Consider the following 25,272-nt stretch of genomic DNA (forward strand, 5'->3'; position numbering starts at 1 on the left):
TTTTTATTCAATGAAACATTTTAATATCTCGAGGCCTCGTTCACACAGAAGACCGTAAACAAGCTCGGTGACTTTTCACTCTTCGACAAAAACATCCAGCCGCGTTGCAGCAATCCCAACTGCAACTCTAATAGTCGCCTTTAATGCTTTAATTAAAATACATGGAGTACAGAAGTGTTTCTCCCGAGTGAATCGGTCCTCAGACAGGAAGTTTTCACTGTTTCAACTAACTTTATTAAAGTGTCACATCTGACAGACTCTGATCGTCGTCGCCAAACTGATTTTATTGAAACTTTAAGAAGAAACTATGAAGACAGCGGCTGTGACATTCAGTCGGCCACTGCAGGCAACAAGGTGAGGCACAACAGTGATCTCACACACACACACACACACACACAAATACACAGCCACGCATACACACACATACATAGAAACACTCACAGACACATATACAGTTTAAATCAGCATGATGGATTAAATAAAAACTCCTTCCTGCGTTGGACCTGTCGGAGGTGAAGAGCCTCGTCTGCTTCATGAAAGCAGAAACAGAAAATTTAAAACGATAAAATTAAAACTTCAGGTGTTTTTTTTAAGATCATCAGTCTGGAAAATTAGGCGTCCGCTGAGTCTGTGTTTCGGTTCGACGCTTAAGCAGCCAATCACAGCGCAGCAGAGGACCGCCTGAGTAAAAACCAACCAAAGAAACCTGAGGAAGCTGTTTCCAAAAGTGGCGGCCATATTTGCTCCCAGTGGCGGAGTCTCCGTGTTTCACCATAAAACGATGAGAAAATAAAACGTTCACCTTCGTCCGAGAAAACGCAGGATGAGAAGTACGGCACGGCGAGGTAAAGCCTGATTGGTCCTCCCACGACCTTTGACCTCAGCTGAGAGAAGACGGAGGGCTACAGTAACCCATCAGCAGCCTCGCCCTCCTCGTCCCCCAACAGCGCCGCCGGGTGGTGGAGAGCGGCAGTGGATCATAGCGACGTCTCGGCGTCCACGACTCTCCGACCGTCGTCGTTCTCCACGTTTATCTGGATGCTCGGCAGCTTCTCCACGCTGGAAGACACAACGGCAACAACGAGGCGGAGACATCTTATTGATTTATAATCAGTCTGTCAAAAATAGAAGTGCTGCACACATTGATCACTCCAGTTTCTTAGCACCCACCTAAAACGTACTAGCAACCACATAGTAACACATTATCAACCACCCCAACATCAACTGAACAACACCTTAGAGACTATTAATACCCTAGCAACCACCTCGTAACCCCCTGGGAACTACATTAACAACCTAGCAACCACGTAGTAATGAATTACCAACCATTAATACCATAGCAACCACCTGGTAACCCTGTGAGGGAAATTCCTGTAATAATCAGTAGGTGTAGGAGGCGGATGTTTGAGATGTTGTGACGTACGAAGGACAAGAGAAGAACAATGTCTCTTAAGCTAAGAAGATGTCATGACCAAGTAAAGAAAGGTTGAATAACACCTTGAAATCATGTGCATCCTGTTGTTGGCTACAGTTAACGTGTGTTGTCTCAAAGTACTATAAGAACTGAGGAGAGTCACATGTGTTTAACGCTGACGATGGCTCTTGTTTGCAAGCAATAAAGATCGACTGAGAATCAGAATATTGTGTCACCTGGTATTTGAGTACCAACTCTCATCGGCACTAGACAAGAACTGATATTTCAGTTTCCACGACAACCCCTAGCAACCGTGTAGTTAACGCATTACCAACCACATGAAACGATATCACCAAGCAAAACCTTAGTAACCATCTACTTATCTCCAAAAAAACATGTAGTAATGCATTACCAAACACCATTACAACCACCCAACAACATCTTTAATACAGCAATACTAGCAACCACTTGGTATCGCCCAAGCAACTCCCTTCAGTACCCTAGCAAACATGTAGAAATGCATTTACCAGCCACCCCCAAACGAATTAATAACCACAGAGCAACACTTAAGCAACCATTAATCTGGTTGCCTGCCTAGCAAACACCTTGTAATCTCCAAGCAACTAGTTTCAATCCCCTGGCAACCACATAGTAACACATTACTAAGCACCTTAAAACACCATAACAACTACTGACCTACATCTTAGCAGCCATTAATACCCTAGCAACCACCTTCAAAAACCTAGCAACCGAGTAGTTAGGCATTACCAACCACCCCAAACACCATTACAACCACCGAGCAACACCTAATAAACAATTCATACCCTAATAGCCCCCTAGCAACCACCTTCAACAATCTGGCTACCTATTAACATTTCAGCCAACACCTCCAAACATGCTACTAAGCGCTTAACACTTAAGCAGCTTTTCTGTCACGTGACTCAGATCTGATGTAGAAATCTGTGCAAACTTTTATTTTCTAAATCACACTCCTTACACAACGAGTCATTATCATTTCTCTAACAGTCGACCTGCAGTGTGCTTGATCTGGATCAGTAAGATTCCCCGCAGAGAGCCCGCTGGAGTTACAACAGTCTTGTGCAATACACTTTAGTTCAGAGTGAGTGAACCAATCACAAAGAGCCTCAGCAGGTGATGTCGCCCAGTATCCAGTAAGGTTTACCTGTTGCTGCGTTTCAGAGCCTTGCTGCTGTCAGAGTTCATGGAAACTGATTTCCAAATGCCGCTTTTGGCCATTTCATCCGAGATGTTCACCTCTGATGGGTCCATGCTGCACCACACACACACACACACACACACACACACACACATTACTACCTGCTGCAGAGTCCGTTAACAGGGATCATTGTGTTCTCTTGTTTTCGACTCACCGTCCTTTCAGGTTTTTGATCGGGAAGTTGATGACATTTCCTCCATCGAACGGCTGATCGTCCTCCACCTCCTCCAGCATCCGCAGAGCGTCCTGGAAAGACAAAAAAAAACCAAAAAAAAAAAAAAACCCACACAGTAGTGTCAGCGAGAAGCAGAGTCACGTTGTTTTTAAGATTTCAGTTTAGGGACTCACCTCCTTCTCCTTCTTCTTCTTGTCATCTTCCTTCTTCTTCTTGCTCTCCGGTATCAGGTCGTCCAGCCAGCTCAGCTCTCTCTTGGTGAGGCAGAAATCCAGAAGCTTCCGGATGAACACCAGAGCCAGAACCTGCAGAGGACAGCAAGAAGAGATGCATTATCGCGTTTAAGCATTAAGAAAACGTTCTCTCGGCCGTCTCTCCGTTTGCCTCACCATCATGGGGAAGACAACAGCGGCGGCCGAGGCCTTGATGATCCAGAGGACGATGAGGCAGGACAGCTGCACCACAGTGAAGACGTGGACCTTCCACAGAGGGACGTAGCGCAGGTAGATCAGGTCCGGCTGGTGTTTCGCCGGCATGCCGAACAGTTTGATCCGGTCGAACAGCTGCAGGACGGACAGACGGACGAGACGTCAGAGACACCGAAACACAGACTGATGAAGCTGTAGCAGGACAGACGGACACGGAGACAGACCTGAATGCCTTTGAGCGAGGACACTCCCATGTAGAGGAAGACTCCGTACAGGACAGGCATCGGGATGAACTGAAGGAGAGCAGGAAAAACTTAAACTTAGATAGAAACATCTTTGCACTCTTCTACAGAGAACTGATGCAGTAGCTGGAACAAAAGCAATGAAAGGAGTTAAAGTGGAAGAAAATGCGCAAACACCAAATTAAGTTGAAGTGTCAGCTGAACTGTAAGCACACTGAGTGCAGTTGCAAGTGTCATTTGAAAAGTAAATATTGAAAAGTTAGTATCAGTTTAAGTGTAAATGCTACAGTAGAAGCACTGAAAGAAGTTAAAATGGCAGGTTAAGTATGAACACTGTATGGAGTGTCACTTGGGGTGCTGAAAGGAGTAGAAGTGTCATCTGAAGTATAAACACTGAAAAGTTAGTGCTGAAAAGTTACTATCAATTGAAGTGTAAATGCTGTCAAATCAGTTTATTACTTATTTATAAGTGTGAATACTACAGTAGAAGCACTGAAAGAAGTTGAAGTGGCGGGTAAAGTATAAACACTGTATGGGTTGTCAGTTGAAGTGAAAGTGCTGAAAGGAGTAGAAGTGTCAGCTGAAGTGTAAGCAGAAAGAGTGAGCACTGAAAGGGGTTGAAGTGTAAATGCTAGTTAGTTAGTTAAGTTAGTGTCAGTTGAAGTGTAAATACTGAAAGTTAATTGAAGTGAAAATGCTGACAAGTTTGTGTCACTTTCATATTGTACATATTGAAAAGTTAGTTTCAGTTGAACTGTAAGTGCTGAAAAGTTAGTTGAAGTGTAAATGCTTAAGTAATTGTCAGTTATAGTGTAAATACTGTGTAAGTACTCTGAAGTGTAAGTACTGAACAGCTTGTATCACTTGAGGTGTACATTTCAAAAAGTTTGTCAGTTAAAGTGTAAATGCTGAAAACTTTGTGTCAAGCAGTGCTGAAAGCAGTTGAACCCTCCAGCCCCTCAGACAAACATGAGCACTCGGGGTGTTATCTATCTCTGTGAGGACCACAGGGGCGACGTTCACCTTGAGGGCGGAGGTCATGAAGACGGAGCAGCCCATCAGGACGAAGATCATGAAGCCAGTGACTCTCTGCTCTCTGATGCCAAGGAACTTTGGCTGCTCGCCCGGCGCCGCGCACTCCGACTCCAGCTTCAGACTGTTGACATGGGAGATGGAGAGCACGGTCGCCGCCACGAACCACGGCAGGCCCATGATGGAGCACACGCCCAGCATCACCGCCACCACCAGAAGGTCCAGATGGTACCCACAGCCTTTCTGCATCCGAAACACACACAAAGGGAGGGAACGTTTATCACTGAGCTGCTCTGTCAGAGACAAACCCGTCTGCGTTCACCTCCTACGGTCAGCTGTCCTGACCTTGAGTTTGTTCTCCTTCCTGTTGACGATGACGGCGCTGATCTGCTGGTCCATGAAGATGAGGATGGTGCAGAGCAGAGCAGGGACAGCAGCGGCCAGCAGCGTCCACCAGGGGTTCGGACCCAGCGGGGAGATCAGCCACCCTCGAGTGTTCGATGTGGGCTGAACAGACGCAGGCAAACAGCAGCGTTAGAACTTCATATCAACACGCTGTCCGTTTACAATGTTGACGCGGAAGCCCGTTAGCGTCCCAGCTGATAGATGTTTCTGCGCTTTCTGTAATATTGAATCCACTGAATCTGAACCGCAAGTTCAGATTCAGTGGATTCAATATTACAGCAGACTTTGGAGCGGCCTAGTCAAAGTCCTGACCTGAATCCTGTTGAGATGCTGTGGCATGACCTTAAAAAGGCAGTTCATGCTCGAAAACCCTCCAATGTGGCTGAATTACAACAATTCTGCAAAGATGAGTGGGCCGAAACTCCTCCACAGCGCTGTAAAAGACTCACTGCAAGTTATCGCAAACGCTTGGTTGCAGTTGTTGCTGCTAAGGGTGGAGCAACCAGTTATTAGGTTTAGGGGGCAATCACTTTTTCACACAGGGCCATGTAGGTTTGGATTTTGTTTCCCCTTAATAATAACAACCTTCATTTAAAAACTGCACTTTGTGTTTACTTGTGTTATCTTTGACTAATATTTAAATTTGTTTGATGATCTGAAACATTTAAGTGTGACCAACATGCAAAAAAATAAGAAATCAGGAAGGGGGCGAACACTTTTGCACACCACTGTAGCTATATCACGGATTTATTGTCCTGGATGCAACCTCACATCTTTGGCTCCACTATTGGTAGTAGTCAAGTGTGTTGTTTGTTGTGTCCAACAGTTTCATATTGTGGCTGTAATAAAAACTGCAGCCTCTAGGAGACACTTAGATTTGTTTATTGAAATGTTAGCAGCGTGGCTTAAATGATGGTAATGTCAGTTGTTCAGTCGGCCTGATGGAAAATTTGTTATAGACATTCATCTTCCCCAGAGGGTGAACTCTAATGACTTTAGCGCCACCAGCAGACGACAAGTTCCACTTGTTCAACACTTGAGTCTATCCTCAGTACTTTCTGAATCAGCTCCAAGCCGATTGGTTCTTGCTGAAGACATAAATCTTTAAAAACAGCAACATATGTAGTTTCACTTTTAAAAACACGCTCAGTAATTTTATTAAAAACAGCTGCTCACTGTAGTTTTTAAACAAACATAAATCAAAAAGGAGGAAATGGTGCATTTGTTGGGGACTATTTTCAGCAGCGGATTAATCCACATTTGGTGCTCTAGTGAGTATTTCGGGCCTCACACACACACATTCGTTTTTGTGTGTGATCGTACTGAAGCTTGAGGTCGTTGCTCTTCGTTTTTGAACCCTGCAGTAACAGAAGAAACTGACCTAAAAAAACACCTGTACACAGTGTTATGTAATATACCATTGGAGCCTAAAACCCAAAGAAAGCAGCTGATAAGCAGCGTCCTCTGACCTCTGACCCGTTACCACACTGAGCAAACAGCTGCTGAGGAGGCTCCTCATTCGACAAAACTAACTTTAACATCAGGAAACAAAATCTATTATAAACCTAGAATTGTATTAAAGAACAGTTACAGCATAATTAGATTTTGATATTTGACATCATCAGTCCCTTTAATGTTTATCCTGACACAAATGAGATTAGAATCGATATACGGTATACCACTTTACAGATTACAGACAGGAACACACAGGTGTTACCTCAAAGCGGTCGGGTACGTTGAGTTTGGGCGAAGGAACTCCGACCAGATAATCCACCAACACCATGATCATGATGGTCAGAAAGACGGCAAAGTCGCTGATGGTCGATCGAACCTGCAGACACAAAGCATTTTCCCTCTTCTCATATTTTCTTTACCCAATAAAGTGCGATCATTTCAAACCCAAGATTTGGGTGTCAGTGTATTTTTTGAGCTCCTACGATCGTTCCTGACATTAAGTCCGGTTCTTAAATTCTAATTACAGAAGAAAATGATGATCTCAAAGTCGTTTCACTTGAGCTTTAATGACTGTTGGACCCACCAGTGTTTCCCCCTTTTGACAAACTCATTGTTCAAACCTGCATTACTTTAATGCTTGTAGTGATGATCCCAAAGAGACCAAATACGTTCTGTTGAATTTTAGGGAAACGCATATTTTGAGGCTTGAGTTTGAATATTTAGCCCAATAAAAGTTTAACAAGCTGATACAGAATACGTCTGTGACACTGTTGTAAACAACGTTAAATCATTTTCTTCATCAATCAGATGCAAGTTTTAGCAGAACTGAATAAATGGCGACACATATTAAACGTCACATGTAGTTTAATGGAGAATATAATTCCCCTAATCTCGGTAAAATAAAAAATAAAAAAAATAATTAAAATACTTAAAAATAAAAATTTCAGGTTGTTGTCTTGTGTGAATGTTTGTATTATCTATTACGTATGCCAAAAGGTTAGTTTCAACATCTTAACTTCATTTTAAAATGTATGAAACATTTGATAAAGTTTATACAATGTTTATCTTACGTGCACATCGTAACGTTTTGTATACGAGACTGTTCAACCATGAGAACATGAAGCTGGAGTTTGAACATTTTAAGATACAACTGTTACGCAGGAACAATTCAGTCAAGCATCTGAACAACACGATCTGCGAAGTGTTCATGAGGTTGTTTAGAAAAGGGATATTAGAGAAGTTCAGGGTGAAAAGTTTTGACAAAATTCAACAACAAGTCGATGTCGCAGTGACCTGCTGAGACCGCGGAGTGTTATTTTAAATCTCATCATCCTCAGTATTTGTCATAGCGCTCAGTGTGTGTGGAGGACGGACAGATACGGACCTTGGTGGGGAAGTATCTCTTGGTCTTGAACTGCTTGAGGAAGGAGGAGAGGAAGAAGGTGGTGAAGAAGAGGATGACGGACCAGAAGAGGACGTCGGGGACGTAGGGGCCGTGGGGGCCGCAGGCCGAGCCGACGAACTCGCCGTGTAATTCCACACAGTCCTGGAGACAGAAAGAGGGAGATGACTGAGCGTGCTGAGCCGCAGTTCCTCCGACGCCCACTAGACGCCGCTGTGATCCGACTGTATTGAAGCGAATGAGAAAACCTCCAACTTCTCTCGGAGGAGTCCGTACAGTTTTTACACAACAAGTTCAGCTCTCAGCAGATTCACGGAGCTTCTTCGCAGGTCAGTCTGAGGCGAGACGTTCAAAAAAGATTGTTTAACGAACGAGAAATTAAAGCGTAAATCAAGGCTCGTTTGTGTCCGACTGTCGCAGTCAGTGGCGGCTGTTTGCTCTCTTTGTTCAAACCCTCTCTGACGTCACAGCGTCGCCAAACAAACACCGCCATGTTTTAATGACAATTGCCAAACTATCTGCCAACTTCTGCTTGTAGTTTTGTCCTGTGGAAATGTAACTTAAATGTCCTTTCATTTAGTACAAACTGTTTAACATCCCTGTAAATCTTCAACCTTTTCTCCAAAGTGCCCCGTGAGCCTGACAGACTTCAGCCAGATATTATTATACTTATAAACCAACAAACAACAGCACGCAGTCTGCTCCCACGAACATTACTTTGGCAAGAAAGTTTTTCTTGCATTTGCTGCTATTTCGCCCTCGTCAAGACAAAACATAAAATCAAACATCAAGTGATAAAAACTAAAGATACATCACTGACAATGAACAGTCGAAGGGAACGCCAGAAGTCATTTTAAAGCTGTGTTTTCAGTTTTCTCAGATGTCCCTGCCCGTGTGTCACATGAGCCAAGCTTCTACAAGAACACACACATGCTGTTTGTGTGTGTTTTACGGCTGCAGCTAACATTTCATTGATTTTCACTGTCGATTAATCTGCCGACTCTTTTCACAAGTAATCGATTAGTCTGTGAAACGTCAAAAAATTGCTTCAAATTGCTTCTTTTGTCCAACCGAAGACGCTTCATTTGCTATCAGAAACGACAAAGAAAAGCAGCAAATGTTTGACATCTTTGCTTGAAAAATGACCGAAACGATTAATCGATTATCAAAATAGTTGCCAATGAATTTTCTTTCGGCCGACTAATTGACTAATCGTTGCAGCGCGAGCTTGATGAAGAGTAATAAAACACACACACGCTGTTTGTGTGTGTGTGTGTTTGATGAAGAGTAAAAAGCTTCCAGCAGCTTCACGTCAGACCTTCGCACTCAGCTGATCCCACTGGACGTTTTCTGAGGTCACGTTTCTGTCGCTCCACACCTGTAGGACTTCGGCTGAGGCGTTGGCAGGCGGAGAACACTGACACCTGCAACAGAGCAGAGAGGTGAGTCAGGAACACGTTACATTTCTGATCGATCGATTCGCTGATTTGATTCATTGAACGCTTTAGATTTTAATGACCTTTACAATTGCTAATAGAATAGCGAGGTTTTTGTCTGTTGCACTTTTTGCCACAACCATCGTCACAGGTGGGTGTTGCGACTGTGACCACACAGCTGTGACGTAGCGTTGCACTACAGTGGACATGAAGCAGTGTAAAGGCAAAGCACGTGGCAACCGCCGGTCAGCAGCACAAGCAGGATTATTGGCCTGCGTGTCCTTAACTGGCGGATAGATCTGAACGATTCATTACTTTCTATCAAAATCACAAGATGAAAGAGCAACTTTAAACATGTTAACACGCTGCGTTTGGTCTCAACCAGCTTTAAACACAACTGCAGCCGGCACATTTACTCAGCTGTAGCTGACAATGTTAATTTCACGAGTTGTCCGAACTATAAAACGAAACCCACGGACGTTGTTTGGTTAATATGCTCGGCCAAAGACGGCCTCGTCAAGTAAAGCTTCACTCGAGCGGTTACGTCGCACCTATGGAGGAACGAAAGAGGATGAAAGACGGATGAAACCTTTGCATCGTCGCTCTGTGCCACAGAGTGAATCAAAGACTGTGGGGAATATATTAAAGCACAATGCGGCCCGATCACGTGCAAGACATCTGTTGTTGTGGCGACAGCAGGACACTGAGCTATACATCAGAACCTACACCGAGGATGGCGGGACTGCTGTTAGTCCCAGCATGCTGCCTTACGTGTAGAAGGTGAGGTTGTCCAGCTGGTTGTGCATGTTGATGGGGTAGACCTCCCCGAGGTGGACCAGCTTCTCCAGAGCCTCATAGATGAAGATGATGCAGATGAGGGAGGCGAAGGCCTCCTCGGTGAAGCGGGTAATGTAGCAGACCAGAGAGCTGGCGTCGGTGGCGACCAGCAGCAGGCAGAGGAAGGCCGTCCAGAGTCCGATGCTGGTCCGCAGGGACAGGTAGGACAGACCGTAGTCACTGAGGAGAGACAGGACGGGACAATGAGGCAAGACAAGAGGGGTCACATCAGTATTCTGAAAGGACCACTGGTTTTAAAATGTTTTAACACAACCTGACACAAAATCAACTCGCTGCGTTTGTAAAAGTAGCGCCACCTTCACGTGGTAATACAGCTGCGAGCAGGAAACGGTTTTAATACAGACAACTGTCCCTGTGGAGGCGTTCAAGGACCAGGGCTCGGTATCGTTTCAAGCTTTCGATACTTTATCTCTGAACATGTTTTTCTACAAAACTCCTTTTCTCTCAAATGTTAAATGCTGTCTGAACACAAACAGTCGTACAAGAACTTTAAATCAGGAACTATCTGATCTGAAGCAACCAAGTATAAAACGGTTTGATACCCGGAACTATGAAGTCAACTTTGACACCTGACATTTAAAAGTCAGCTGCTGAACTACAACATTTTTAATGCACGAACAAACTCGCACGACGTTGCAAAAAAACACCCTGAATCTGTGCGTGAATTTAAGGCTTTTCAGCAGGTGACTCTCAGATGTTGGACTGTGGAACTTAAATGCACCACCAAGGAGGCGTTTTATTTTTATTTATTATTTTTTACCGTACTTGGTTTTGCGTGGCGTCGCTGTGAACAGCCCCTGCTCACAACTACATGACCCATCAATGATAACATAACTGACAGAAACATATCCGTGACTAAACATCAGATTTTCAGAGAAATGAAAGGGAGCGTGGAGGGAGGGAAGTCGATCTAAAAAACTAACGGATGAGTTGGAAAATGAGCAAGAGGAATATGAAGTTTGCAGGATTTGTAGTTAAGCGACTAAACATTAAACTAAACGTTGACCTCAAGGAGAAGATGACTGAAAGGCTGCGAGATGTATTCTCACAGAAGGTCACTCAGTATTTGGTTCAGCCTGTCGGCCTGTTCGTCACCTGCAGGCCACAGATCAGACATCTGGACTGAGCAGCGTGATCAGTAACTGAACACTGACCCGATCAATACTCCACCAATCAGTAACCAAATCAGAACACACTTGTGGTGGGCGGCCTGTGGTTCACATGACTCTGGTTTCGCTCAGCATTTATTGTTTAGGTAAGTGCTTTACAGTGTGATGACACTTTATATCTAATACAGTCAAGAGGTCAAAGGTCAGAGTCATATGGCTACTGTGGCAATGTGCCTTCTTCTTCCTGCGGCAATAAACTGAACTGCAATTCTCCCCACTGCAGTTTACGAGAAGCTGGACTCTATCGGAGAGCGAAGGCCCGGACACACCACGGTTTGAAACTGACATTTTCTGGCGAAATCAGTTCATTCGAACGGAATCGGTGCGACCCGAGGATCCACTCGAGGAGGAGAAATTAACCTGCGCGGATGTTTCACGCAGAGCTCAACTTTGACCTGCGCTGTCGACCAATAGCAGGCCGTCTTAACAGTGCTGACCTTTGGGGGACGGAGAGCTGAAGAGTTATCGTAGCTTAGCTGCGTGTCACCACCCAGTTTTATTTAACTTCCTCTAATGGAGTAAAATCTGTTCCACCAAAGACCAGTGGACTGCAGACAGTGACGAGACCCGAGTCTCAGTCTAGGTCCTGTTTCTGAATACTGAAGTGGTGTTTTGATGCAGCTCTGCAGGACAGAGTCTCCCTGCTGACCTGGGTTCAGCCTGACTAATCAGTCATCAGCGTTATCAGTGATCTCAGTCAACACTGACTCAGGACAAACAGTTCAACACGTCGGCCGAGGACACAGAGAGGGTCTCTATAAGAAGCAGCGGCCTCTCGGTCCTCCTCATCCTGTCCCATCATGTCTCGGTGTCTCCCCGTCCTGCTGCTGTTAAGCCTGACCTGCCTGGCCCGGCTCGGCTCGGCTCTGCCTGTGGACAGCCGGGCCGAGTTGAAGACGGTTCAGGCCGCCCTGGAGGAGCTGCAGGCCGAGAGACGAGGTGGGGCGACTTCTGAATATTCATTCTACGATTCGAACGAGAACAAACAGAAAGGATTCGTCTCAAGTTGACAGGATACTTTCTTAAAAGAGTAACACCGAAGCCGCTGACAATCGATATTACGCTAACATTCAATATCTAAAAAACAGTCAGCGATGCATGTTGCAGAGTTTTAAGCTCAGCGACTGGATGTTTATTGCCAAAATGCACCCTGGGAGTTCGTAGTTAACTTGTACGTCCGCAGTTTTGTAGCTTTGACTTTTTAAGAACCAGATGTTTTCTATCGCAGCTGTTCGTCTTTTGTACTGATGAGCCGCTGTGACCCGGAGGAAGCTCTCCACGCTTTGTTAGTTCCCGCAGAGACTCCTGTAATGCGCTCTGTGTGGGAGTTAACCGAGCCGGTCTTCGCCGTTTGCAGCTTGTGCAGAACGCTGCGGCCCGCCTGCTCTCTAACAGTCGGAGACACGAGCACATCGCGCCCGTGCCGCACTCGCTGCACTGGCTCCCCGTCCAGTTCAGAGTTCATTTTAATGCGGTCAGCGGCCTCGCACCTTCCTATCTGTGTGAGATCCTGAGCCCTCAGCGACCCGGCAGAGCTCTACGATCTGCTGCAGGTCCCCCGGTCCCGGGGCAAACAGTGGGTCCGAAACTCTGAACTCTCTGCCCGCTGACGTACGTTCATCACTGAGCTGCCTTTGTTCAAAGCCAAACTTATTTAGAAGAGCTTTAACACTTCTCTTTATCTTAATGTCGTAACGTGCTCTGCTGACCTGTTTGTACTGTTATTATTATTTGTTATTGTCATTATTATTTTTTTTTATCTTGTTTTTAATGTTGTACAGCACTTTGGTTCAGCTTCGGTTGTTGGAAAGTGCTGTAGAAATAAAGTTTGACTGATTGATGATTCAACCAAAAGAGTTTCATGTCCATCGAAGGCTCGGACAGACAGAGCGGTCAGTCACGTAAACGTAAACGACTTCCTCTGCAGGAGTCTGGAATAACTCCGTGTCCGTCGGGCTCCACTGCAGCTCCTCAGCTGGATTCTCCCCGTGTGACCCGCAGAGGTGCACTGACCGCTGAACGGAGTTCTGTTTGTTCAAGTTAATTTTTAACGTTTCTCGTCTGTAACTGTTCGCAGCGATGAGTGGGCGCCTGGAGGCGGCCGAGAGGGAGCTGAAGAGGGTCAAAGGTGAGAAGTCTCAAAGGTAGCTAACACTTTAATCCCAGCATTTATAAGCAGCGTAGAAACGTTGAATAACGGTTTATAACACTATAATGTAGCTGTAAGCAGATATGAGAGATATATATATATATATATATAGTGTTTAGTTATTTATTTGTGAACAAGTATAACACGTCAGCAGAGATAAAGCATGACAACATCGTAAAACACTGTTGTAATAGTTTAAAACATGTCTACATTGGGGAAAGTAGAATTGTTGACAAATACTGAACATTAATAAACACTTAATGTCCTTATATCTGCTGACAACTACATTATAAACCATTTATTAAATGTTTGTAATATGCTTATAAATGATAAACAGGGGGACTTTAAATCAAGAGTTAGCATCTCAAACACATTATGTTAAAAAGGACAGAACTTGATTGTGACATTTCTGAACCCCAGATATTTTAAACAGGAATGTCTTTTGTACAGAAACGCCTAAAGTTGCGTTCGCTGCCTCGCTTGGAGGAAACGGCCTCTCGAAGACGACGTCCGGCAACAAAGACCTCGTCTACAGGGACGTCCTGACCAACGTGGGTGGGGCTTACAACGCTGAGACAGGTGCGATACAGTAGTCAAGTTTCCATCCAGATGTAGCTCAAATTTTTTATGAATTTCCAGAAATTTGGCAAAAGAAAATGCAAATGAATGCTCGTCTCCGCCCGCTGCTGCGAGAACGCGAGCTGATTGGCTGATGGAGGTGAACAGCTGGTGGAGCTGATCCTCCAGCCGCTGCCGTTAAAGCGCCGCAGAAGAAGAGGACGCGGCGAGACGACGTCATTAAAAGCTCAGACGATGGAAACGTGACGTTTCTGTCGGCTTCATGTGTTCATGTGAGGAAGGCTCCAGCCTCCTCATCGCTCCACACACAGCTGATGCTCTCAGCTCGTCATGACGTCAGCAGTTATTCTCTCACACACAGCTTCCACGCCTCGGACAGGAAGCTGTTTTTACAAACATTTAGACGTATTTTCGACCTGGTTTCCACTCAGGTCAAACTGAAAGTGCCAACAGAAACAGGTAGATGGAAACACACTTAATGTTGTGGCAGTTCAATAAGAAAGAGATGAGTCCATTGTTTTTCCATTTCAGGACAATGTGACCTTGTTTTCACCTTCAGTTCGTCTAAATCTTCCTCGTTACTCTTCATTTTCCCTCCAGGTGTGTTCACAGCACCTGTTCGTGGAGTCTACTACGTCCGCTTCACAGCCAACGCCCCCACCGACTCCCCCATGAGCGCCGTTCTTTACAAAAACGGCGTCGAGATCCAGCTGATCGTCCACGAGCAGCCGTCCGGCCAGGGCAGCGACACGGCGTCCAACGGCGGCGCCCTGCTGCTGGAGGCGGGCGACACGCTCTCCCTGCAGCTGTGGCAGGACACTCAGATCTGGGACAACAGCAACCACCACAGCACCTTCAGCGGCTTCCTGCTGTTCCCCATGTGAGGGCCGACACGTGTTCAGACTGCACCGATTGGCTGGCAGCTGTCTTTTAAAATCATATGAATTGCAAACGAATTGATGTTACTGCTGCTACCATCATTACCACCACCACCTCCACCTCCACCTCCGCTGCTGCTAATAACAGTGACAACCTTATCTGTACAGCACGTTTCAAAACACAGTTAGACAGAGCTTCGCAGAAAAGAGGACTGATAAAAAAAGCAAGCAGCCAGAAACATCAAAGCAGCAGCATTCATCGCATGTCACGACACGCACCGACTGCTAAAGACGGACATTTGTGTCTTTGTGTCACAGGGTGGACGAGCCTCCGACACAGTTTGAAGCCGAGCTGAAGACTCTTCAGGCTTCAGTGACGCAGCTTCAGACAGAAAACCTGGGTAAGACTTTTGATCCTCACTACTTATTTCACCTTCACGGTTATAGAGCCCTCCTTTAGTTATTTATTTATTTATTTATTTATTTACATACTGAATATTTTAAATGTTAAACACTCTGGTTTGTCAGTGCGTTTTGTGCACGATGCATCCCGTATTTCACACACTTCAGTGTTTGTCACCTCCTCATTTTCCTTTGTATATTTCTGCCCCGGAACATATTGTGTAACAACAACGACATATAAAACCAGATTTTGGCCTCAGATTCGGTAACAGTGCGGTTGTGTTTTCCTGAACTTGTTGCGGTCGAGGTCAGCGTTTCTGTTAAACGGTTGAGTGAAATTAACGACTGCTTCTGAACAGATTTGATAACTGTACTAACTGCCTTTTCCTCAGAGTTTTGTGTGCAGATATCTTCTAAAAAGCATCTAAAACGTCTCATTAGTGATATAAATAAAGATATAAATAAAATAAAGGATTAAATAAAATGTCAAAAAACTCTTTGGTCCGGTCTGACTGGATTACTAACTGTTGCTGCGACTTCTGGGATTATTTTCCAGGACGAAAAATAAAAATAAAATAATATGTGTGTGTGTGTGTGTGTTTGCAGGCGTCCGAGAGAGACTGGAGTCCACAGAGAGGGAGCTGAAGGCGATGAGAGGTCAGTCGCTCCCCCAAACATCAGCAGCAGCAGCAGCATTAACTGCGGTCCTCTCTGAACACACGCCGCCGCTTCCTCCCCCAGCTGGCGCGATATCACGCCGATGGGTTTTAATAGCAGCAATCAGTGCATGTTGGGCAGAGGGGGCCGCACTGAGGCACCAAACAAGGGCTTCTCTTCCTCTTCTGGCACCGTTAACGGTGGAGGAGGAGCGCCCTCTTGTGGATATTATCCGTTCTTACAATAATAATCATAAATCTGACCCAGTCAACTCAGTCCTGATTCAGTCTAGTCAATCTAATTCCTCGAGGTTTTGTCTAGATACATAGATGGATGGATAGATATAAATAAAAGGGACCCAGAAACACAAAAACAAAGCTTCTCTCTCTTCGTGCAGATACTTCGGGTTTTATTTGTCCAGATTTTGGGATTTCTGCCTCCAGCCCAATGCAGCAGAGGTGAACGTAATTTCATTTGCGCTGCTCGCAGCAAAAGAAATTCAACAGCAGCAACATCTCTTCCAGAAACAGCGTCCCCGTTGCTTTGGATAATCCACAAAACTGACAGCTTTTGTTGGGATTATTTCTTGTGTGGAAATTAAAAACTGCTCACAGTGACGTGTGTTAGAGCGACTGCCTGGCAGGACGCCGCTGCTCTTTGTCAGTATTTGTTCTGTTGGGTTAAACTGGGCCTCAGTTCAGTTTTTTTGCTTCTATTAAAAAGCTGTTAAAGGCTTTGAAATGTGACCGACTGTCACTGTTTCAGCTTTTGTTGTACATACAGAGATAACATTTAACTTTCTACTCAGAGCAAAAGGTGTATGTAGTATATTGTTACTTTAAAAACAGACCAGACGTTACAAAGATTTCAAAAACATTTAAAATCTTAAAAAGACTGTTTTCAGTTGTCGACGGTTTTTGTTCTCCTTCAGACGTGCCGAAGGTGGCGTTTTCAGTTTCTCTCGGAGGTAACGGGCTCCAGAAGGCGACGACAGGAAGCGAAACACTCCTCTACCGAGACGTGCTGACCAACATCGGACAGGCGTACAACCCTGAGACAGGTCAGTGAGCGCAACACACCTGCCGGCAGGTACCTGCAGCCAGCAGCGGTAAGAGAGGAAATATCGGACACAAACATGACTCCAAATGATCGATCGTGTTGCTCTGTAACTGCTGGAGGCGCAAATGTTTGCTAAAATGTTAGCCAGAAGAAGTTTAAGCTGAAAGTAGGTCAGACGTTGCGTTTACAGTTGGATTATATAATCTGGAAAAACCCAACAGTGAATAAAACTGACATCATGTTTTTCTTGTGCTTCAGTTATTCTGTCCCTTCTCGCCTGCCATACGTCACTGTTTATTAACCCTTCCTCCTCCAGGTGTGTTCACAGCACCTGTTCGTGGAGTCTACTACGTCCGCTTCACAGCCAACGCCCCCACCGACTCCCCCATGAGCGCCGTTCTTTACAAAAACGGCGTCGAGATCCAGCTGATCGTCCACGAGCAGCCGTCCGGCCAGGGCAGCGACACGGCGTCCAACGGCGGCGCCCTGCTGCTGGAGGCGGGCGACACGCTCTCCCTGCAGCTGTGGCAGGACACTCAGATCTGGGACAACAGCAACCACCACAGCACTTTCAGCGGCTTCCTGCTGTTCCCCATGTGAGGGCCAACGCGACGCGTTCTCACTGCAAATCAACACCGACTGCTCCGGCTACGCTCATCTGTCCAAGCTGAACCACAAACTGGTCTTTGGACTGAAGGACACTGGTGCTTTAAACTGACCTCAGCACGACGGCGGATCCGAGAGGAGGCTGTAAAATCACGTACACGTTACATCACTGCTGACTGAACTGGCCAGTGAGACCTCAACATCTACATTTCCCGTTTAATAAAGTTTGACTGGTTAAACTTCCCCTAACTGTTTTAAAGCTCAAATTAAAAAAAAAGAAACCAGATTGTTCCAGCTCTTTGAATTATTTTAAACCCAAAGCTCTTTTTTTATGGACTTCACCATTAAATCAAATTCTACATAGTTTGTAGTTAGCTAGTTTTAGCTGCTTTGTATACAGTTAGCTAGTTTAGTTCAGTGGTTCCCAACCTAGGGGTCGGGCCCCTCCAAAGGGTCACCAGATAAATCTGAAGGGTCGTGAGATGATTAATGGGAGAGGAAAGAATAAGTCCTGATACACAAATCAGTTTTCCATTTCCACTTCCAGTTTTTGGCCTTTTCTCTAATCTTTGTTTATTTTTAGTGAAATATTGATCATTTGAACAGTTATTGGAATGAAACCATGTGAGAAGTTGAGAGGAGAAATGTCTCTTTGGTGAAACTGAAAACAACCCAGAGACACTGAAACATGTGACAAGGGCCCCCAAGCAGACTTTTTGTAAAAGACAAAAAGTTTGGGAACCAGTGGTTTAATATTGGAACAATGCATTTTATAAGCTTCTTATAAAATCTTCTATAATAATAATAATAATAATAATAATAATAATAATAATCTTCTATAAATCTTCTCTGAAAAGTAATTAGTATAGCTCTTAAAATAGATGTAGTGGAGTAATAAGTACGTTATTTCCCTCTGAGATGTAGTAGAGTAGAAGTATGAAGTAGCAGAAAATGGAAATTATAAGCATAAGTACCACAAAAGTGTACTTGAGTACAGTACTTTGTTACTTTCCACCACTAGAGTTTAGAAATATTTTTTTTTAAGTTTAAATAATATTGAGACAAACAGCATGAGTTTATAATGAGAAGAATCTGAGCTGACAGTGCCACACCAATATTCCTACAAAGTTTCAGAACATAAATGTGACACACATTCACGCTGATACACCTGTGTATCAAACAGCACGATGGCCGACGAACCCAGGCATGAATTCACACGTGTGTGGAGTCAACTCTCAGCACTGTGGTGATAAAAATAAAACCCTCAAATGTGACAGTACAACGTAAGATCCAAGTATCAGAGGGTTAAATCCTGTTTCAAAACTGAAAAACACAAATGAGGCAACGAACAGCTCCGAACTGTTCATTCAGCCGTCAGACTCAGATTATATCAGAAAACAAAGATGTGGAAACGCAAACAGGATTTCTAAAGCGAGCAGAGAGACATTTCCAATGTCAGGCTGATATCTGACGGTCAATATTGGATTTATTTTAAACAAACGTTTTCTTTTCTTGACTTACATTTTCTGTGAAAGTCAGAATTTATTCAGTTTCACCTTTTCCTGTCTGGAATCAACAAAACATTCACTTCATTTGTCTTTGTCATGTTGGCGGATCTAAAACCTGAAGCTGATTCTGCTGCTGAAATAAAATAAAAAGCATCAAGTACGTTCAGCAAATGAGACTAGGACTGCAACTACAGATTATTTTCATTATATAAAAGTCTGCCTATCATTTTGGTCTATAAAATGACAGAAAATAGTGAAAAATGCGCGTTACAATTTCCTAAAGCCCGAGATGATGTCTTTAAAAATGTCTTATTTTGTCCAGCTAAGTCTAAAACTCCAAAAATATTCAGTTTACTATCATAAAGGACGAAGAAAAGCTGCAAATCCTCACATCTGAGAAGCTGGAACACGGGAACCTTTGACTTAGTTGGCGATTAATTTCGTGTTGGTCGACTCCAACAGTTAAAACATCGTCATTGATTATAATTATTCTGATCTTTCGATGCTGCTCGTCTCACCACATTATGGGAGACAATAACTGCCGACGCTGACAGTGTCTCTGACGTATTTTCCTGGAAATAAATGTTATAAAAAGGCAGTATGATATAATCTGGTGGGAAATGGAGCACGTTAAAAAAATATATACACTTTATATAAGTGTTACAAAACGCTTTTGTAATCACAAAAAAAAAGCCTTTTTAATCCTCAGACAAAACAATAAAACATAAGAAAACTCCTCTAAAAGCTCATGAAAACAAACGCACAATCCCTCCAAAGCCAATCACATCTCTAATCCAAATTCCCACAAATCACGATAATCTGCGACCTCTTTGGCTGCAAGAAGGATAACGAAGCCTCACTGGTTGGTTTGAGCTCTTACTTAACTACATTTTTAAAAAACACACCTCATCTCATTATCTGGGTCATTAATGACATCACCGAGGCTCCAGTTTTAATTCCCACCGGCGTCACCTGCAGGGGGCGTCGGAGCTCCACGCAGAGGCCATCTAAAGCCGGGCCAGAGCTCATAAACAACTCCGACTAATTTACTGTGTTTAATAAAGCAGCTACTAAGTATTCAGATCCTTCACTTAAGTAAAAGTACCAACACAACAATCTAAAAACATCCATTACAAGTAGAAGTCCTGCATTCAAAATCCGACTGAAGTGAAAGTACACAAGTTTTATCAGCTTCAGTATCAGCAGTGAAAGTAAAACAGATAAATCTGAGGGCTCGTGAGGCGATTCTGCCTTTTGGAAACGCTGCCGTGTGCAGGTTTATCAAACTCAGGTGCTGCCGCAGGAGGAGGAGCCTGACTCACCTGCAGAACTTGAAGAGGATCTTCTCGAAGACCAGAACTGGACCGGTGCTGCCCAGGATGGTGAGAGGCTGACCGGCGAACAGAGAGTAGGCCACGCCCGTCAGAGACGCCCCGAACAGAGACTCTATGGCGCTCTGCCAGAGAGAGAGAGAGAGAGGGGGGAAGACAGAACGAGGATTCACTAACGTGGGACGGAGAGGAATCGTGTTCAGCTCGTCCCACAGAGCTTCGCATCCTTACTATGTTTCCTTTGGTGGCTTCTCCCAGCAGACCTCCGAACGTGATGACAGGCGACATGCAGGCGCAGTAGAGGAAGAGGACAGACGCCAAACACTGCAGGCTGAAGGCGTCTCGGATGTCACTCCACAGGAAGGGAACTTTCCTCCGAACGTCGTTCACCAAACCACCAAAGATCCTGACAGACAGACGGATTCGATTCGCTCACGAATGATGTCATGTTGAAATTATTCTCACATTTCAGAATATCTGCGATGCAGAAACCTTAAGAACTGGTCTCAGTCTGATTTCTTACCCAGAAAAGAGATTTCCTACAAACATATTTAGGAAATGTCTGATGATAAGTTGATAAAAAGGTACGAGGTCTGTCTAACGAAGTCATCTAAAGTGACGCTGCAGACAGTCACACTTCGATTTGACTAAAAATGACTTGGGTCCTGATGTTTTACTAAGAATGTTTTGACTCGAGTCAACGTTTGACTAAAAATCACTTCCTAAACTAGAAAATATAAAATCTATTAATAAATTAAAAACTGTAATTAGCATTTTGTAGTGTATTTCAATGAGTGTGTTCTTCGTAGGGCTGCAACTATCGATTATCTTCATAATTTAATAATCTGTTGATCAGTCATTGGCGTATTTTTATTTATTTATTGGTTTATTTATCAGCGACAGTGCAGATTAATAAACTTTAACCAAGAGGCTGTTTTTCATCTGTAGTCCTGATGAGTCACTCTGAAAACACAATATCATTAATAAGCATTCAGAGCAGTAATAAAAAAGGAAAGAGAATATTAATGTTAGTAAAGAAACGTCACACACGTTATATTACACTGTTAAATCACAGAAGCACATATTAAAAAAAAGACACGCAAAGCAATAAAACAGGGAATATCACTGTTAATAGAAATATGGAGTATAAAATGTCAGAAAATAGTGAAAAACACAGCTTGTCGAACTAACAGACCGAAGAGATTCAGTTTACGAAGATAGAAAAGCAGCAAATCCTCAAACTGGATAAACCGCAGCCAGAGAGAAAGTTTTTACTGATTAACCATTTATCAAAAGGTTCGATTGTCCAGTAGATGCACCGACGTGATCTTTTCACAGTCCTGTGCAGTGAGACAGCGTGCAGACTGACCTCCCTGTCCTCTGCAGCTCTGGTCCTGTCTGATGCTCCGCCTCCTTGACGGTGTCAGAGCTGTGGGCGGAGCCATTAGGGACGGACGCCATCTTCCTCTTCTCCTGCAGAGAGACAGAGGACGAAGACACAGAGCTGAGCTCAGGCCGGACAGGACGTCGCTGTAGTTTTATTTCAGAGACCAACGCTGTCTGACAGGTGGAGGCAGGTTAAAGTCCCGTGTTGCCACAGTGGCGGATCTCACCTGAGACGGGACGCTCTTTGGGGGTTCGATGCGGATGCTGGGGTCCCATTCCCCCGGAGGAAGGACAGTGACCTGATCCAGGAACTCATCGATCCCCGACAGCAAGTCGTTCCTGTCCTTCGCCTTGTAGGCGACGTCGTGGAAAATCTACCAGAGAGAGATGAAGTCTGTAAACAAGTAAACAAGCCACATCTCACCTGTAAAGTAATATTAGCTAAACGTAAAACTTTTGCACAGTTTTTGCTAAGAAATCCGTCTCCTGTTTTTGCTGTTACATGTCGAAAACAGTCACTGAAATGACATTAAAAGAACGCTTATAATGTAAACAAAGAAATCAATTTTACTTGAATAAATCTCCATTAAATGTTCTGTTTGAACTCAGAGCGGCATGCCAACAAAAGGACCGGCCAGGACAAAGACTAGCTGTTATTATCAGCATGTGTTTCCTGCCATGACTTTTTATTGAAAGAGTCCTCCACTGATTTATCATGTTGCTCCTGTAACACTGTCGGACTCACAATAGACTGGTTCTGCTGCAGCGATTTTAGAGATATCGTCATTTTATTCAACACATTCCTCTTCCTTGTCAAAACCTGGCGCCTACATTATCCACAATGCAACTCTTTATACTACTTTATAAACACCTGCAGAAGAACTCCCCAACACCTGGAAACACACGCTGCTGAAATCAGCAGAGTTCCTGTGTAATAATTAATTTCAGACGAAATTTAGAGAGTGAATAACTTCCACATTCACGCAGACAGATTCAACACAAACACCTCTGCTTCCACTGTCAACATATTAATCAGCCAGCGTGTCAGTGTGTAGGCACTGAAATAATCTGATGTGAAACTACTGGATGAAGAATGTCATGTGACATTTTGCCTGCTCGTCGTCATATTAAACCTTCAGCCCCCGATCTGAGGACTTCTCTCAAGAGACTTGTTTTGTTTTTTGTTTTTTAAACAAGAAACTAAACGGCCTTGAATCTGTCGCGGTTTAACCGATTCTTCTGTCGTCTCACCTCGTCTGTCATCAGAGTGGCCATGGAGCGTCCAATCTCGTGGTACTGCGGACCTTTTCCAAACGGACCGAGCAGCAGGAAGAGAAACCTGGACGGACAAGACGACAGTCAGCAACACAAACACACAAATCACAGCTCGATCCACAGTAACGTCCAGTTTAACGGCGTGACATCTGACCAAATTAAAATCAGGAAAGTCACCAAAATGAGCAAAGTACAAATTAACTTAACTAAAGGAAGCAGAACCAGAAGTAAATGAACAGTTTTTCACCAGCTGGCAGAGCCAATGTCCATATTATCCGGCTGCCCGAATAAGTCCCTTAAGACTCTCCAGTTGATCCAAAATGCTGCGGCACGTGTACTGACAAGAACTAGGAAAAGAGATCATATCTCTCCAATACTAGCTTCTCTGCACTGGCTCCCTGCAAAATACACAATATAATTTAAAATCCTTCTCCTCACCTACAAAGCCCTTAATGGTCTGGCACCATCGTATTTTAAAGAGCTTATAATACCTTATTACCCGACTAGAACACTGCGCTCCCAGGATGCAGGGTTACTTGTGGTTCCTAGAGTCTCCAAAAGTAGACCGGGAGCCAGAGCCTTCAGTTATCAAGCTCCTCTCCTGTGGAACCAGGTCTCAGTTTGGGTTTGGGAGGCAGACACCATCTCCACATTTAAGAGTAGGCTTAAGACTTTCCTCTTTGATAAAGCTTATAGTTAGGGCTGGCTCAGGTGAGTCCTGAACCATCCCTTAGTTATGCTGCTATAGGCCTAGACTGCCGGGAGACTTCCCATGATGCACCTCTCTCCTCCTCTCCCTCTCCGTCTGTGTGCATTTTTATCCCATTACTGCATGTTACTAACTCGACATCTTCTCTCTCCCGTAGTTCTGTGCTTTCTCATTTCTCGTTTCACTCTCCTTCTGTCACTTTCAGCAGGTATTTCTGCCTCGGGAGCTGCAGAGTCTGGATCTGTGGTTGTGGGCCACCTGCTGCCCCCGTGTTCCTGCAGAGTCTGGATCTGTGGTTGTGGGCCACCTGCTGCCCCCGTGTTCCTGCAGAGTCTGGATCTGTGGTTGTGGACCACCTGCTGCCCCCGTGTTCCTGCAGAGTCTGGATCTGTGGTTGTGGGCCACCTGCTGCCCCCGTGTTCCTGCAGAGTCTGGATCTGTGGTTGTGGGCCACCTGCTGCCCCCCGTGTTCCTGCAGAGTCTGGATCTGTGGTTTGGGCCACCTGCTGCCCCGTGTTCCTGCAGAGTCTGGATCTGTGGTTGTGGACCACCTGCTGCCCCCGTGTTCCTGCAGAGTCTGGATCTGTGGTTTGGGCCACCTGCTGCCCCCGTGTTCCTGCAGAGTCTGGATCTGTGGTTGTGGGCCACCTGCTGCCCCCGTGTTCCTGCTCGACAACTGCTACTACAGTTGTTGTTATTGGCTCTGTTACTGATGCTGACATTTTTCCTATAGCGGGCATTCCTATTATTACTAATTTATTAATATTAATGTTACCACTACCATTACATTTCTTCTATTTTAAAGATTCTAGGTGGTATTTGCTTTGTGCTTCCCTCTTTATCCCAAGTACAGTACTTTGTAAATGTACTTAGTTACACTCCACCACTGCAGGATGAATGTGTTCGCAAACAGCTTCCTGTTTACGCGTCCAACAGTTACGGAGCAACATTAGCATTAACTGCATGTTACATCAACAAGACCTGAAACTAAAGAAGCTGCTTTCAGATTTGATACAAACTGTGAGTGTGAGTGGGCCTTTGAGCTTAGATTCTCTTCATCGTGTACATTAAGACTTCTAAGTGATACTAGCAGAGCTGAAGAAGCACTCAGATCTTCTACTTCAGTAAAAGTACCAACACCACAGTGCAGAAATACTCTTGTTACAAGTAAAAGTCCTGCATTCAAATACTCCAATTTTTACTTAAGTTAAAGTACAAAAGTATTCGCATCAAAATATACTTAAAGTACCAAAAGTAAAAGTACTCGTTATGCAGAACGGCCCATTTCAGAATAATATATATTATATTGTTCGATTATAATTATTAATGCTTTAATGTTGCAGCTGGTGAAGGTGGAGCTCATTTTAATGACTTGATATTCTGCTGGGAAGTTTGTGAATTTCCCCCCAGGAATCAATAAAGTCTTATCTTAATCAGTAATAATACATCTTAATTTATTTGTTGATTATATTTTGTATTA

General features: G+C 44.3%; 2 protein-coding genes across 6 annotated transcripts in view; one reads left to right on the forward strand and one right to left on the reverse strand.

Annotated features, from left to right (window-relative positions):
* Positions 1–211: 211 nt before the first annotated feature.
* The window catches only part of slc4a7 (solute carrier family 4 member 7), a 54,212-nt gene continuing 29,151 nt past the window's right edge, over positions 212–25,272 (reverse strand). For 3 of the 4 annotated variants that reach the window (XM_044206848.1, XM_044206849.1, XM_044206847.1), the window contains 17 exons: positions 23,060–23,147; positions 22,036–22,182; positions 21,792–21,895; positions 20,654–20,828; positions 20,414–20,547; positions 9,998–10,243; positions 9,109–9,214; positions 7,773–7,934; positions 6,651–6,764; positions 4,874–5,035; positions 4,520–4,771; positions 3,479–3,547; positions 3,216–3,389; positions 3,000–3,131; positions 2,806–2,897; positions 2,598–2,705; positions 212–1,059 (listed from right to left, as the gene is read on the reverse strand). In XM_044206848.1, coding sequence (XP_044062783.1) covers positions 978–1,059; positions 2,598–2,705; positions 2,806–2,897; positions 3,000–3,131; positions 3,216–3,389; positions 3,479–3,547; positions 4,520–4,771; positions 4,874–5,035; positions 6,651–6,764; positions 7,773–7,934; positions 9,109–9,214; positions 9,998–10,243; positions 20,414–20,547; positions 20,654–20,828; positions 21,792–21,895; positions 22,036–22,182; positions 23,060–23,147 — 2,347 coding nt within the window. In that variant the 3' untranslated portion in view covers positions 212–977. Of the gene's footprint in view, positions 1,060–2,597; positions 2,706–2,805; positions 2,898–2,999; positions 3,132–3,215; positions 3,390–3,478; positions 3,548–4,519; positions 4,772–4,873; positions 5,036–6,650; positions 6,765–7,772; positions 7,935–9,108; positions 9,215–9,997; positions 10,244–20,413; positions 20,548–20,653; positions 20,829–21,791; positions 21,896–22,035; positions 22,183–23,059; positions 23,148–25,272 lie in introns of those variants that run through there. The other variant, XR_006379095.1, reaches the window with a different exon arrangement.
* Positions 11,979–17,867, forward strand: LOC122881098. 2 transcript variants are annotated; one of them, XM_044206851.1, is made up of 8 exons: positions 11,983–12,192; positions 13,331–13,381; positions 13,853–13,981; positions 14,582–14,861; positions 15,178–15,260; positions 15,868–15,918; positions 16,850–16,978; positions 17,294–17,867. In XM_044206851.1, exons 1-8 carry the CDS (start codon positions 12,054–12,056, stop codon positions 17,575–17,577), a joined length of 1,146 nt encoding a protein of 381 aa, XP_044062786.1. In that variant the 5' UTR covers positions 11,983–12,053; the 3' UTR covers positions 17,578–17,867. The 2 variants fall into 2 exon arrangements, with proteins under 2 accessions (XP_044062787.1, XP_044062786.1); XM_044206852.1 differs by lacking the exons at positions 13,331–13,381; positions 13,853–13,981 and having other exon boundaries at positions 11,979–12,192.

The sequence above is a fragment of the Siniperca chuatsi genome, linkage group LG9 (assembly GCF_020085105.1).
Source record: "Siniperca chuatsi isolate FFG_IHB_CAS linkage group LG9, ASM2008510v1, whole genome shotgun sequence".
NCBI classification, from domain to species: domain Eukaryota; kingdom Metazoa; phylum Chordata; class Actinopteri; order Centrarchiformes; family Sinipercidae; genus Siniperca; species Siniperca chuatsi.

Excerpts from the sequence above, each read along its gene's own strand:
- LOC122881098 (XM_044206851.1), top strand. The coding sequence starts at position 12,054 with ATGTCTCGGTGTCTCCCCGTCCTGCTGCTGTTAAGCCTGACCTGCCTG. Across the intron at positions 12,193-13,330 it reads GCTGCAGGCCGAGAGACGAG|CGATGAGTGGGCGCCTGGAG; the intron begins GTGGGGCGACTT and ends AACTGTTCGCAG. Across the intron at positions 15,261-15,867 it reads GCTTCAGACAGAAAACCTGG|GCGTCCGAGAGAGACTGGAG; the intron begins GTAAGACTTTTG and ends GTGTGTTTGCAG.